General features: G+C 46.2%; 1 protein-coding gene across 1 annotated transcript in view; it reads left to right on the forward strand.

The window, feature by feature from the left end:
• The window catches only part of Tmem178b (transmembrane protein 178B), a 375,806-nt gene that overhangs the window by 336,966 nt on the left and 23,060 nt on the right, over window positions 1-15,780 (forward strand). Inside the window, exon 3 of the mRNA XM_038317805.1 lies at window positions 1,073-1,210. Coding sequence (XP_038173733.1) covers window positions 1,073-1,210 — 138 coding nt within the window. The remainder of the gene's footprint in view (window positions 1-1,072; window positions 1,211-15,780) is intronic.

Raw genomic sequence — 15,780 nt, forward strand, 5'->3', positions numbered from 1 at the left:
GTGGGCAGGCATGAGAGAGTGCAGGCAGTCTCAGGAAGGCATGACCAACCTACTGGGGTGGGTGAGGTGCTCCCCAGAAGGAAGTAAAAGCCAGCTTGGCAAAAAGAGAGTAAGAGAATGAAACCAGTTGGGGAACAAGTCCAGGTCAGAGCCACACATATAGAGGGAGGGTACATGAGCAATTCTGGGGACATCTGATCACAGGAGGGAAGGAACCAGCGAAAAAGCTGAGTTGGACAAGATGCTAAGTAGCCAGCAGAGATATGGACCGGCTCTGCTGTCTCCCTTCTGCTGTAAACAGTATTTTCCCAGCAACCTCCTTCCTCACTAGCTCGTTCTTGGATTTGACAGGTTGTAGAGGTATAGAGAAGACATGGCCCTCACCTGGAAGTGGGGGATGACCCGAGAGTGGACAGATACAGGCAAATACAAAAAAAAAAAAAAAACTGCACCAGGGGCTCAGACTCAGGGAGGAAGAGGTGGCTTTTCCTCTGTTTCCAAGGTTTCAGGCAAAAACTAGGCCCCAAGAGCCAGCTTGGGATGGGGCTGACGACCAGCGTCTCCCCCACCTGCCCCATTAGATTTTCACATGGGACTTGTCCCACAGTGCAGCAGACCCTGGGTTAAAGGACAGTGGGCCTGGTAGAGGCAGCCTGCCTGCAGAGACCCCGCTCTCATCTTCTGACGCAGTTGTGACTAATGCAGCCACAATTATCTGGACTTGCGTCCTTTCTTCCGCTTACGATTTTCCTTTTAGCAGTTGGCTCCATTCTCCACCCAGGACTACAGATAGCACCTGTGTCTTAGAGGTGAGCAAGACCCACAGGAAGGGCAGCACTTGCCTGGCACAGATAAACTGAGCCAACAGCCACCAGGGATCACCTGCTTATCTTGTGCTTAGAAACCCAGCTGTCATGGCACGTTGCACAGAAGACAGTCCCCATCAGCGACTTTCCTGTAGAGGAGTCTGAATAGAAAGTGTCACCGCCCGCATCTCCCTGCCCCAGGATACACCTGACCCTATCCTGTCGCAGCTCCTAAGACTAACTTCTGCCCTCCTGCTTCCTCACAGACCTGCGCAGAATGACGGCTGGCTTCATGGGCATGGCGGTGGCCATCATCCTCTTCGGCTGGATCATCGGTGTGCTGGGCTGCTGCTGGGACCGAGGCCTTATGCAGTATGTGGCAGGGCTTCTCTTCCTCATGGGAGGTAAGGCTGAAAGCTGCTGGTGGGGCGGGGGAGGCTGGGAAGGTCCAGCGGGGAAGCGGTAAGAGGATAGAGCAGCGGAGTGTGGCTAGCAGGGTTCATTCCGCTCCCTCATCTCTTGGTTCATCAACAGTCTGCCCCAGTCACTTAACTGACCACTATACTGGCTGTTATGGGGTATGAAAGGAAATGAGATACAGTCCTCAGTGTCTAGGGTCTTGGGGATCTCCGTGCTTAGATGGAAGGGAGGATGGGGCTACGACACCTATATGACAGCAGTTGGAGACCTCAGACTTTGAAGCATAAAACCAGGATATGCTGGGCGTTTTACACTTCTATGTCCTGTAATGTCGTGTTAAACCTAGGGAGGAAGTGTTTCTTCTCCAAAGGCCTGTGCTTGTCCTTGACTTACGGTTTAAAACAAGGCAGCAGTCGGACAAGACTAGCTCCTCCCATTCCTGCTCCCTTTCCTGACATTGAGTCAGCCCTGGCCGATAGCAGACTGTACATGGAGAGAACTGTGTAGTTATCAGGGACTCGGCTCTGGTCCAAGCAAAGTAAAAACCTTCTCACCATCTACTTGGGCATCTTCCTTCCCGTTGAAGTCTCCTGGTTTGGGGGCTCAGCCTAGAGCTTACATTTTGGACTGCGTGGAACAGGTGGATGGGTGAATTCTGTGGAATGAGTGTGGACAGACAGAATTAGACACGCTTGTGGGAGGAAGAGAAAATGAGTCCTGTAGGCAGAAGCAGACATCATTCCGGCTTCAGGCATCATACAGATGCTTGACTCCAGACTCTTTTGTGCTGGTTTCTGAACTGAGAAGAGAAAGATGAGTGGGCTGTGGGACTCTGTCTGCAGGTCAAGCTGAGGGATGGAGAAGCTTGTCCCTCGCTGTGTACAGAGAGGCATCTTGGATGCAGAAAGCTCTGGTTTAGGGGAGGAAGGGAAGGAGGGCTTTGCAGGAAGGGCTTGGGCCCTGAAGTTTTGCTCTGTCCCTTGAAACACAGCCTTTCTGTGCCAAACATGATACAGGCTTTTCATGGAGCTGACACTTAGGGGACTCACTTGTTATCAGAGTCAGGACGTTCCCATGTCAGAGCTGCTGCCCCTGGTGCCCAAACCTGTGGTTAAGGCAGAGGCTTGGAGAGTGAGGGTATGGTGGCTCTGTGATGGAGATTCTATAGAGAGAAGCCACCATCCCCCAACACACATATGTTCTGTGGGCTCCCCCTTTCTTCAGTGAAACGGTACCCAAATTTGCTGATGTTTCTCACAATCCCTTGGTTTCCCCTTTGTCATCTGCCTTTCATGTGCTCCTCCAAAATATAAAATAAAATAAAAAGTGAAGCATCTGTACCCTGTCTGTCTGTAGTGAGGCCGTGTCCTGTTTGTAGTGAGCCTGTCTGAAGTAAGGTTGTATCCTATTCACAGTGAGGCCATACTGTTTGCTCTTTGGAGACACAAAACAGACTCTGATGAGGGACTTTCCTGAGGCTGGAGAGAGGTCTCCCGGGTATTCCAGAGAAGCTGAACAAACAGGTCTCAGACTGAGCTCCCAGGCAGGAGTCTTTCTGCTCTACTTCTACTGGCATTTGCTAAGGCTGGATGCCTTCTTTAATGGCCCATCTCTTCAGGCGGGAACAAGGCTTAGAACCTGAGAGCTTTCCAAAGGACTTCAGTTAACATGTAGACTAACAGCCAGAATGCCATTGGCCAGCGTATCTTTCCTAGACAGGCCACAGGAGTAGAATAGACAATATACTGGCCGGAATTGAGCGATAATGGCTAAGCCGAAAGCTGTACCTGCAGTGAGGGCACTGGGTTACCGCCCACTACTGGAGACCTCAGGACAAAAGGCAAGAGGACAGAAGCGATGGGCTGGAGGGTGCCTGCAGTGCTGCCCTCCTACTGCTGGGACACCTCCAGGATAGGTGAGGAGCCGCAAACTCTACAAACTCCATTCTGAAGACTGAATGAGTGGGGGGCCTTGCTTTCTTCAACCTGGTAGTCTTCACCCATTAGAGTCAGAACTCCCTGGAAAGCTTTGATCAAATGTTAATGCAGACCAATCAAGATCAATCCCGCAGAGCTCCTCTGCAAATAGAGCCAAGAATCAGTGAAACTGATAAACTTGGAAGTCCTTCCAGCTCCCACGTTGTATGGTACCTGGAAACACACACACACACACACACACACACACACACACACACACACACACCTAGGCCTTTATGACTGCTTGTTGAAGTTATACACCAAGAGATAAGATGGTGCCAACAGGCTTCAGTAGCTGGGAGGCCTACCCAAGCCCTGATTCCTGGGAGGTACACACATATCTGCCTTTCTTGGATACGTGATATGTATGTATCTTTAAAATGGCAAATCCATACTCGTGATGAAGTACTAGCGTGACAGCCAGCTTTGCAGCACCTGTGCCTCCCACAGCCACTTCCTGCTAATCAGAGTACAGTCCAGGCTACACAGAGTCTAATTTATCCTCAGGTCACAAAGTCTTCTCTTTCCCCTGGAGGTACTTTTAAAAAATCTTTGTCCCTAGGTAAAGCAACATGCTACTAAATGAAGCTGGAGTGGGAAGGGAAGTGATATCCATACACTTTTTTGGTACTATCAGGTCCTGAACTAACAAGGGAGTTAATAACAAAGCTGTTGACTTCTCAACCCTTGAATGGTGGTGCTTTCTTTTGTGGAAGTTCTGCCATACCCTTCCTTCTCCAGCTAGTGTCCTCTGCAACTGGGGGAGACTCGGCTCTGGGAGGTCAGCAGCCCAGGGCAACTGTCGTGCTCTGACTCATGAAAATAAGTCATGTTCAGCTGGTCTTGTTAAAAACATGTGTGTTGGGGGGGATATGGTTCAAGATCAGAGAGTGAATGCCTGGCCTGGCCCTGCTCAGTTATTATAACTAAACTGAGGGACCAGACATGAACCCAGAAGAAATGTCTGGACTTATAGAACCCTAGATGTCAGAGACATTATAACATGAGCCTGTCCCAGAACCTGAAAAGTCTGTTCTCCGGGGGTCAGTTCCCTATGCATGACCTGTCAAAGAACCTAGGGAATAAGCCACCTATTCTAGTTACCTCCAAGACACAACAGCACCGTCAGTCATTGAAACTGCACAGATAGTTCCCAAATGTGACCTTGTAGCCCTCTCTCAGGCATCTGTAGCTGTGCTGAGCCAGGACCCTGGTGGGTGTATTGAGCTGAGCTGGAAGCTAAGCAGGTAGTGACCAAAAGCAGTGGTATCTGGGACTGGCGAGATGTGAGTAAATAGGTAAATAGGTAGAAAGGGAAGGTTCAGCAAGAAAGAAAAGAACACCTTTGGGCTGGGGAGATGGCTCAGTCTGTAAAGTGTTTGCTTTGCAAGCATGGGGACCAGAGTTCAGACCTCAGAACCCATGTAAACAGACTAGGTGTGATGGTAAAAACTTGATATACCAGCCCCGGCAGGCACCTTCCAGGTAGCTTAGTCTGACTAGGAAGTTCTAGGCCGTTGAGAGACCTGTCTCCAAAAACATTATAGACAGCTCCTGACAAATGACACAAAGGTTATACTCTGGCATCACATGCACACATATGTACATACACCTATACACTCACACATACATGCACGTATACAACACACATGTGCACACATACATACTTGTACCTTCAAGCAAATATTTTTAAGTGGAGAAGTTTATTTGGAATCAAGATTCCAATGATTGAGTTTCTGGTAACTGGAAACTCTGAGTGAAGCGATTCATCAAACATAGTAGGCATGTTCTACATTTTAATTATTTTAAATTTTTGTACTCTTTCACTTCTTGCCTGAATATGTGTTTTTATGAGTTATAAATATATAGCATATGCATTTATATTGTATATAAGTATGCAACTATATTCTATATAAATATATAATATGTATTATATATTTAGCAGGACCAAAATAAAGGCTAAAGAATTGTCTTCACATCCTCTCCTCTGTTCCAATAGGAAGATGGCCTCCATTGGGCACTTCTCTGGTCTATATCTGACTGTTTCAGAGATAAAAAGAGGGTGCCTCACACACTGTACCATAGCCACCCACAAGCTGTTAAATGGATGTTCAAGCCAGAGGAAACTATTAATTAAACAGGGTAGCACTATTTGGCCCAGGAGGCTGGGGGTGGAGGGTAGGATCCAGCTTTCTTTTGGCAGCACCTCCGCAGAAGATGTAGCCCAGACAGGCACAGCCCCACGTGGGTGCAAGCGACCATCAGAATGAATCACAGAGGTATTCAGAGGCTCAGGAGCAGGGTGACACAGGAGCACATGACTACTCTACTCACATGTGACCCCCTCCCTGGAAGCTTCTCAGGTACAAAGGTTTACAAAATGAGTTGGAATCCCTAGTCCATGCTCATAGCATCAAGAACCTTCTCACGGTCCTCTGGTAATTGCTGGATTGAATTGCCTTCCTTCCTCTCTACCCACAGCCAGGGCTAAGGCTCCACCATCTTTTGTCTAAACAACACTAAAGTCCCTTACTGGCCACCCTGACTCCACTATGGCTATGCCTTGATCAATTCTGAACATATCAGTTAGCATGAATCTTTTATTCTTTTAAATTTTCATTACTGTGTGTGTGTGTGTGTGTGTGTGTGTGTGTGCATTCTGGCATACATGGAGAGACTAGAGGCTAACCCTGGGTAGTGGGTTCTTGCAACCACATGTATCCCAGGAATCAGACTCAGGTTGTCAGAGCTGGTGGCAAGTGCCTTCTCCCACTGCGTCATCTTGCCATCCCAGCATAAATCGTTTACACTGTGAATCAGATATGCCAGTCAGCTCCGGTTACTAGTAGTCTAATGACTTTCAGTTGAACTTAAAACCCAAATTCCTTACTTTGTTTAAAAGTCTCTACATCCTGGCTGACCTTGCCTTTCTCAGCTCCCTTTCTGTATCTTCCTGTGCACACACGGTTCCCCTCATGCCTCTCCAGCCTTACTGGCTACCTTTCTGTTCCAACATATACAAAGGTTTCTTCAGGCCCTGGAGCTGCCTGATATCTTTGACCATGGAACAACTCATGGATATCTCTTTATTTAGGTTTAGATCCCTGCTTCAAGGTTCCCCCTTAGAGTCTCCTTGACTAGCAATTCAGTGAACATGCCAGGCGTGCTTTACAGTGTAATTAATTTAAATTTTGTTAGTGTGCTTCTTCTTTCTTTTTTCCTTTCTCCTTTCTCCTTCGCTCCCTCCTTCCCCCCTTTATTTATTTGTTTGTTTGTTTTGTTTTTTGAGACAGGGTTTCTCTGTGTAGCTTTGGAGCCTGTCCTGGAACTTGCTGTGTAGACCAGGCTGACCTTGAACTCATAGAGATCCACCTGCCTCTGCCTTCCGGGTGCTGGGATTAAAGGCGTGTGCTACAACCGCCCTGTGAGTATGCCTCTTCTTGCCTAGCTAGATATTATTTTGGGTTTTGTTGCTATTTTTTAACATTTATTATCTCATAGGTTCCTTGAGTAAGAATTCAAGATGCAGCGTAACAGGGGTCTCAGTTGAGGGACTTATAAACTTCATTCAAGTTTGTGATTGGGTTCTCCTCTGAGTCTTAAGATCCTTGCCAGTGTTACAGTGGTGATGATGGAATTCCTCTCCATGCAGGGGTAGAACCCGTGAAAGCTTGTTTCTTCAAAACCACTAAGAGAGGCTCCCTGCTCTTTAGTAAAGACTTAATTTTTAGAATACTTTTAGATTTAAGGACAATTGAGAGCTGGTGAGGTGCAGCCAAGTCTGGTGACCTGGGTTTGATCCCTGGGACCTATAGGATGGAAGATGAGAGCTAATTCCCACAGACTTTCCTCTGACTTCCACATGTGTGAAGTGGTGTGCATGTGTGCATGAACACAAGCATTCATTTTTAAAATTAATTTTTAAACTTGTGCAAGCATTATAAATAGTTAAGGTATCACACTCAGTCCATATACCCATGCTCTGATTTATGAAAGTAAGTCATGTTCAGTTGGTCTTGTTAAAAACATATGTGTTGGGAAGGATATGTTTCAAGATCAGACCAGGCATTATTTTTATGTTTTTATTAATATTGCTGTTCTATTGTGACACATCAGTTACAGTATAGTTGAATGAATGTTGGTGCATTATTATTAGCTAAAGCTCGTGGCTCATCCAGATCCCCTTAGGTTTATCTGGTGTCCTTTTCTGTTCCAGGATCCCATCCCTGGCACCAAGATGCATTCAATATTGCTGTTTCTCTTGGCTGCGGCACCTCCCCAAGTCTTCTTGGCTTTAGATGACCCTGGCAGTTTTAGAATATTGGTCAAGCATATTATAGGATGCTCCTCTGTCGAGATTTGTTTTTTCATTAGGCTGAATTATGGTTTGCGGGAGGGAGATCACAAAGGTAAAGGTCCATTGATATCTCATCATTTCAGCATGACTCGTACTCGTGACTGCTAACGTTGCCCTGATCATTTGGAAGAGGTAGTGTTTCTTCACTGTGAATTATTTCCTCCCATTTCTATGCTATATTCCTCTTGAAGGCAGTCATGTGTGTAGCCACCCAGGAGGAATGGGGTGCTAGGATGGAAACACTCCTGTGGGGTAGAGCAGCCACAGAACTAAGGAGTTATCCTAGATCGAGGATTTGCCTCTTGCTCTCCACATTTAATTCACTTGGTCACTCGCTTATATTGGTGTGGACCCGAGGGCATTGATTTTGTCGTTTGAATTGTAGTCTAGTGCTGCTTTTCTTGGTCTCTATTCTGCCAGCCTTGGCGTTTGAGAAGTCTTCTAATTGGTTCTTGTGCCCTTTGACATATGCCAATATGTGGGGTTTTGTTTTCTGCTGTTTCGTGTTTGGTTGGTTCCTTCTTTGTACGTTGACTTTTGAACACCATGAGCTACTCTAGGTCGCCTTGTGTGTTTTCTGCTCCCACCCTGCACAATCTTTCTGCCGAGCTCTGTTTCCTTTTATTAGAAAATGACATTAGAAACCAAGATCTGGGGACTAGGTGTCTGGAATGGATTCTGTATTTGCTCCTTTCTCTGCCTGCACTGATACCTATGCACCACGGACATCAGACCAGTCTGCCTTAGTTACAGACCGCCTCCCCTTAGGTATCTCCTGGGTCAGGAGCGTGACTGCAGTTTGATAAGTAGCTGCTGAGCGACAGTGTTAGAAAAGCAAAGTGTATATTCTGGTTTTGTGCAGCTGTCCTCTAGAGTGCCCTGCGTTATTGGTAGCCCCTACTGTGTCAGTAGCCCCTTTTATGGGACCTCACCCTCTTCTCCACATTCACCGAGCAGTATTAGAACCTATCTTCCCATGTAACAAAACATCTTCAACTCCTTTAGGAAGCAGAATATGAAAGATACCTGAATTCATGGAGTTTCTGACCTTAACCTGGAGTCCTGGAACCTTGGAAATAGAAAAAAACTTTAGACACCATCCAGCCAGACCTCCTCCCCCGTGGTTTAGATAAGAGTGGTCATGTCCTGTTATCGTAGATCATCCAGCAAGTAGCTGGCAGAAATGAATCTTAATCCTGGACCATGACACTGGCCTATATTCTTGTAGCCTAGACTGCTGCCTCTGGCCTGGATACCCATGCTGAACATCTCTGTATCTCACTGAACTCCAGTTCTGTGCTTTTCAGCAAGTGCCAGTATCTCCACAATTTCTCTTCATGACTTCTGCACACATCCCCTGCACAGGCTTTCTCTTCCCCCTTCTCAAAGCAAGTAGGAGGCATACAAAGGAGATGGTGACCAGAATTGGGGGGCATGGATGGTAATGGGTGAAAGGAAATAGTTAAAGGTTCTTTTCATACCATCTGTGATTGCTGTGACCTCTTCTACCTTGCCACTCCATGGGGGGAATGAAGAGAATTCTCTGGAGAAGCTCAAGCTATCAGTTTTGAATGACTGTTGTGATATATAAATCAGTGCTGCCATGTGATTGGCATAGGTAGCCAACTGTGCATCAAGCCTCCAGACACTCAGCACGATGCTTCCATCTTCTGGCAGACGAAGTAAGGGCAGACATTTTGAAACCTGAGTTTTGCGTGATGGTCAAAGGCTTAGGGACCTGTCCCGAGCACTGCTTCATTCAGGCGCAAGGGTGATTTGAAGGAGTCCTATAAGCATTCACAATTTCCCATCAGCCTTCTCTCCCAGCCTCTCACTGTTGCCAGTCCCTAGTTCTGGCTGGCTTGTAAAAAGGTGTTTCTATAAGGTCAAAAGAGACACTAAATCTTAAGCTTCATGCCACCAGGTCATGACTTCAAAACTCATTGGTCAGAGAAGGAAGATACAAAGCAGAGAACCAGGTAAATTAGATATTCCAGGAAGAGAGAATAAATCCAATAAGCAAGTGACTTGGAAATATGCAAAGCTTATAATAAATGGTGGCTCTTACTATGATATATATGCCCTGAGAAAAGTCCATTTTCACAGGCAGAGACGCGCTCGGGGTCTGCTACAGCCAATCAGAAATGACTCTGGCCTAAAAGCCATACGTTCACGCTGCTGGTCGGCTTTTGTAGTTTGATGTGAGCCTTCACTGGGACATCCCAGCTCTTCCCCAGACTCTCTGCCTTACAGTCTTTCAAAATCTCAAACAGATGTGTACAGTCTAGTTCACACCCAGAATGTTTTTCACCCCTCGCAAGGAGCGTACCTGAATATTTATTAGCATTTGATAATTACATTCAAAACATGTTCTTGAAGGGTCTGTTTTGACAGCAAATGTCGTTTGGAGGAGGAGACACGTTGCCGGGAAGATTGGGAAATAACCTCCAGGTTTACTTTATATAGAGCCTGTGGCCAGGGTGGCTCACTCTAGCAATCCAAGATGCAGGAAGATTTCAGACCCCCAAGGGTTGTAGAATTGCCATCAGGGATGCCAGTCCTGTCATAAATATTGGCCTCAGAACAGAAAAGTAAGCTTTCCTGGCTATGCACACTGTGGTTGGTGATGGTCACACCAGGAGGCTCTATCACCTGCTCACAAAGCACTCAAGAATGCTACCCTTCCATGGCCCGACTAAGACAGGGGACTATTTTATTCTTGAATTTCAAAATAAAATGCTGGAACAGAAAGGGGAAGGAGGTGGAAATGGGGGTGGTTGGTAAAGGCATCGAGAAAGTCAGTATGGGAATTCAACCCTCACCTCGAGGATGTTCCCAGGCACACTTGCTCGTATAAGTCACCTTCCATAGCCTGCTTCCTAACTGCGGACCCAGAGTCCTTGCCTGGGAAACAGAGTCACACAATAAAAAGAGATAATTATGGGTTTTTCATGAAGATATAGTCCAGGACTAAAGAAACATTGAACTAGCCATGTGACATTGGGACATTCCTTATCTGCCTTTCATGCTTTGTTGCAATTTTCTCATCTATTAAAAAGAGCTAAAAATAGTTCTCACTTCAAGCATTGCTGTGAGAATTAGAGTTAACTCATCTGGAGGACTTACAACAATGCCAGCCATTGTTCACATAACAATTTTGATATTATGATTTTGACACTGAGATATTTCTTTTCTTAATTTGTTTTCATATTTTATTATTTTTATGTGTATGGGTGTTTTTACTGCATGCACGTTTGTATACAACATGTGTGCAGTACCCACAGAGGCAGAAGAGAGTGTCAGACCACCTGGAATTGAAGTTACAGATAGTTTTAAGACACTATGGTGGGTTCTGGGTACTGAACCGCCTTGGGCGTCTGGAAGAAAGAACAACCTGTGTTCTTAACTGCTGAGCCATCACTCCGGTCCTTGAGATATTTCTTTTTGAAATAACTGCCTTCGGTGATGCTGGTGTCCTACCTCAGTGGCTTTATGTCATTGCTGCAGTACCACCAAGACACCTTATGGCATGTGCTGTGGAGATAGAAAAAAAGGAATCCTCATACAGATAGTCCCTCTCAGTTTAATCCTACCCTAGTCCCTCATTCTTTTATTCAGTAAAGACCGAGTTCCTCCTATGTGCCACCTACACCGCTTGCTTGGGATACAATGGAGATGCAGAGAAAGTTCATGAAGCAAACTCACATTCTAGTTGGAAAGACAGAAAAATAGGCAAGTACCATAATTACACAAATTGTGTTGGATGGAGAAGAAGTATGGAGTAAAACGAGAACTAGAAGGAGACAGCGATGGGACGTGCAATGCAGATACGGGAGAACATGCAAGGCCTTTTAGCAAAGGTGAGGATGGGACAGGATCCTGCATGAGGGGTGGTAGTAGGTTCTAAGAAGACATGGGGAGCATCATTCCTTACAAAAAAGACCCCAAGATGAACGACGCACTTGGGATGGTGATGAAACTGTTAGATCTAGAGAAATTGATCATGAGTGCAGAATGGGACGGAGATGAAGGTGATACCAAACAGGTAGACATCATTATGGACCTTTAAGGTCATGGCCAAAGACTTGACTTATTAAAGGGACATCAGTTCCCATTCTGCCCTGTTGTATATCTATTTCACAGTCACCGGGGAGTCTTCACCAGATGACATTCAATCTTGTATGAGTTTATCTGCTTCCCCGCTGCTTTCTAGGATGTCTACTGATGGAGACTCTATAGCCTGCCACTGCTAGTTTTGCTGGAGGTAGGGAGTACTGCATCCATGCCTGGAGTGGCCAAATGAGGCTTAAGGTAATAACAGTGTGCTCCAGAAGTCATTGCAGTGTTATACATCCAAGCGTCTCCTTCTAGACCTCTAGAGGCCCGGCACAAAAATGAAACCCATGACTTCGTATGCAAACACTGAGCCTTCAAGAGAGCGTGTCCGCAAAGCCATCTCGTTCTCCAACATTGTCCAGAATAATCAAATACCCTGTAACTGGAACAAAAGAATGTTTTGTTGCAGAGCATCTAGGAAATCCTCTAAAAACATGTATGTATCTATTCTCTAGCCTGCTTTCAGCTTCCTTTTTCTCTATAATACAGACCAAGTCTGCTGTCATGATGGACAGATAAGCATCCTGTGAGTCCTTTTTTGTATGTCCCAAGATGACTGCAGGTGTTGAGAAGGCAACCCATCAAGAAGAGAAAACTGATTCAATTGCTTGTGTGGCAAGGGAGAAGACAACCTCATACATTTTGGCTGGACCTCAGAAATGTACTTAGTACTCAAATGTATTAATAACCAGGATCTTGGATTAAGGCATCTTTTCAATGCAGCATTTGGCCAAAGCAGTGTAAGAATGGTGGCCCCAAGACTGAATAAGAATAAGGATGTATCAAAATCGAAAAATACAGCCAGGGGAGGGTTTGGAGTTGAAAGATTCAAAGCATTTTAGGGTGCACCAGGTCTGTGGATGCTTTTAATGGAACACTTGATATGTCTTTGGGGAGAAGTTTCTTTAATGAATAGTTAAATCATTTGGGGGGGGGCAGGACAGCCCCAAGAGCAAAAACACATTCATAAATATTGTGAGGCCTAGTATTGGTTCTCAGTATCCAGAATGTGGGTGGGGTAAATGATTTTGTTCTTCTTCTCAGAGGATGGATAATTTCTCCACAGACCAGGGCCTTCCCCATTGGCCTTCTTATACCAGCACAGAAATATCCGAGTTGGTGAAAACATATGGTCCAGACTGGGGCCGAGATACCCTATGATTTCATCTCTAAGTACCAAGCAAGGCTCTGCCTGTCCAGACCTAGAAACGACACCACCATTGCATTGAATCTTGGTCCACGCCACACAATGAACTTCCCATAGACAGAAGTGTAGAATTAAGGACAGGTATGAGAAGAGGAGAGGCAGGGCACTGGGAAGAGCCTCTCCTCTGATGGGCGGCTGTTGAGAAAGAACAGTTTGCTCTACCCATTCTTAGTGGAAGAGAAAGCCCCAGAATGCAGTGGAGATGCCACAGTGACAAGTTACCATGGAAACCTAGGAAGTCTAAAGCATCTTCAAAAGACTCCCTTCCTGTTGCTCTTCTGGCTTGTTCCTACAGAGATGGATACGTTTCAAGGAAAGGGAGCTTGTCGCCCAAGCTCTGGTCCTTAAAACAAATCACAAATCAAAGAAAAAAATGATGGTTTCTGAAGTAAATAGAGACCCATTGGGCTTAAAAGCTGCTCTGAGGAAACGAGGAGGAGGGAGGGACAGGTGTGAAGTGAGAGGGTGTGTTCTCTCTCCTGTCCACTGGGAATGGAAATGTTGAAGGGAGGCACAGATATGACAGTGAAGACAGTGACAAGTGGCCCCAAAGAGCCAGGCTGGGTCATCTGCCCTCCTGGGGCTCCTCGTCATCCCCACGACTTGAGTGGCTGAGATGCACTGTGCGTACCAAAGCCTGCAAAAGAGACTGATGGTAGCGTACCAGACACCGGGCCAACCAGACCAGACCCCGTTAAGCAAGCCCCAGTGATAGATAAAGTACATCACCACTGGCAGGTAGAGTATTCAGACAGAATTTAGGGTCTCCTGCTCCCCGTGCTACTGGAAATTTAGAGAAGTGGCTGAAGCTAGAGAGCTTGGGGGTAAGACCTGAAGGCAGCCCATGCCTTGGATAACAAGGTCCACCTTGGACTCAGAACTACATCTGCCCCTCACGGTGGGTAACGTGGATGAATCAAAGCAAGCCCAGTCTGTTTAGTAGTCCATACTGTTCCAGGACCTTGGGAGCCTAGGGGACAATGACCTTGGAAAGATTAGGAGCTTGGCCCTGGAGGTCCAAGTGGATTCTGTTTTGGTGGACAGACATCTTCATCTTGACAAAATTTGGATTGCTGGGATGGATGGCTAGTGCTTGTATTGTATTATTGTGTCAAAAACTAATTTGAAAATGAGTGTGGGGACGCTTGCCACATCCAAGACCCTTTCCTAGTATTGTAGCTTGCTTATACCTCATATCCTGACTTGGGGCTTGGAAACATATATACTCTATATGGACACTATCAAAAGGTCAAGATTATCCAAAATGTGCGTATGCAAAGGCAAGCATCTATATTTCAGTGAACCATTTGAACCCACCAATGCTTGTTAGTCATCCAAAAGACAACCTACTAAATTCTGCATACTGTAGAAGATAGAAGTCTTCTTAGCCTTGGAGTTGCTTCTGGAGTTAGAGAGGAATCGACCCCTACCTAGATCACTTAGTGTAACAAACTAGCTGGTTTCCTTTTCATTGCCAATACCTTTAAATACAAATGTGAAGAAAAAGAAGATGGTGAATGGTGAGGGTGATGCTAAGTAATTCTAGTCTTCTGAGGAGGAGCTGATCCCCTGAAAAGGGCGGAGAGGGAACATATATGACCTGGTGTCTGATCAGGGTTACTATTGCTGTGAGAAAACACCATGACCAAAGCAACTTAGGGGAGGAAAGGGTTTATTTGGCTTATACTGCCATATTGCTGTTTTTCAAAGAAAATCAGGACAGGGACTCATACAGGCCATAAACCTGGAGGCAGGAGTTGATACAGAGGCCACGGAGGAGTTCTACTTCCTGGCTTGCTCAACCTGTTTTGTTATAGAATCCAGGGTCACCACCAGCTCAGGGATGACACCATCCACAATGGGCTGGCCCTTCCTCTAAGAAAATGCCCTGCAGGTTCGCCGGCACCCTGATCTTATGCAGGCATTTTCTCAATTGAGGCTCCCTTCTCTCACTAGCCAGGCAGTACTTTACAGTTGTCGGGCTTTAAAGGCAGGGCCAGGTCTCGTTTGAACTTCAGGAGGCACAGAGGGTAAACAGGAAGTAGAGCAACCACACTGGGGCTAAGGCGGACACCATTCAGAGTTCAGACATGGTCTCTTCCCTTCTGCCAGCAACCTTTAAGGTCAGCATTACCACCTTCTCTTCGTAGATCAACTTGGATAGCTCTCAAACTAGCTGAGAATTTGTGTGGTCAAGTCAATGGCAGAGCCTTATGTCTTCAGACTATTGGATCTTCTTCCATCTGTGTTCCTACCTGGGGCAGGAGAAAAGGAAATGTGCGGGGGTGGGGGGAGGCATCTGGGATGAGGAAATGGGCCTGCAGCCTTCAGCAGCAGGCCAGACACTGAAGAATCCCTGACATTTATCCACCTGAGGGGTCCCCCTCCACTCTCACCAGCCAGAAGCAGGATGTTTGCTTCCCATGGGATAGTAGCAGGAGAGTCCCTTCTGCCACCAGAGTGTGTGTCGCCAGTAATGTCAAGTTGAGATGCAGCGAAGGTCACCTGGGGTGAGAATCCAAATTAAAATTCTGTGACTTGGAGTCAGTCTGAGCCTTCACACAGCTGTCTCCCCTCCCTTGGAAAATGGGGTGTGCCTCACAGGGTTGTTACGAGAATGAAATGCTTTGTTGTATGAAATGCTAATTAATGCCCTGCCGGGCACCTCGTGAGCCCTTCAGACATAGATGTGGAATGCTCACTCCGTCACCAGCCCCAATATTCTTGGCAGTGCCCAGCCCTTGCTGGAAGAGTTTAAGGGTGTTGCCCGAGGACACGTAGTTTCCGAAGCTGTGGCTCAAACTCAAACTTACTTCACTCTGAAGCCTGGGGTTTTCTCTTCATTATCATGAAGTTCTGTCCTGCAAAGAATAACTAGCTTTTCTATGATTTTCAAAT

This window comes from Arvicola amphibius, chromosome 2 (genome assembly GCF_903992535.2).
Source record: "Arvicola amphibius chromosome 2, mArvAmp1.2, whole genome shotgun sequence".
NCBI classification, from domain to species: Eukaryota; Metazoa; Chordata; class Mammalia; order Rodentia; family Cricetidae; genus Arvicola; species Arvicola amphibius.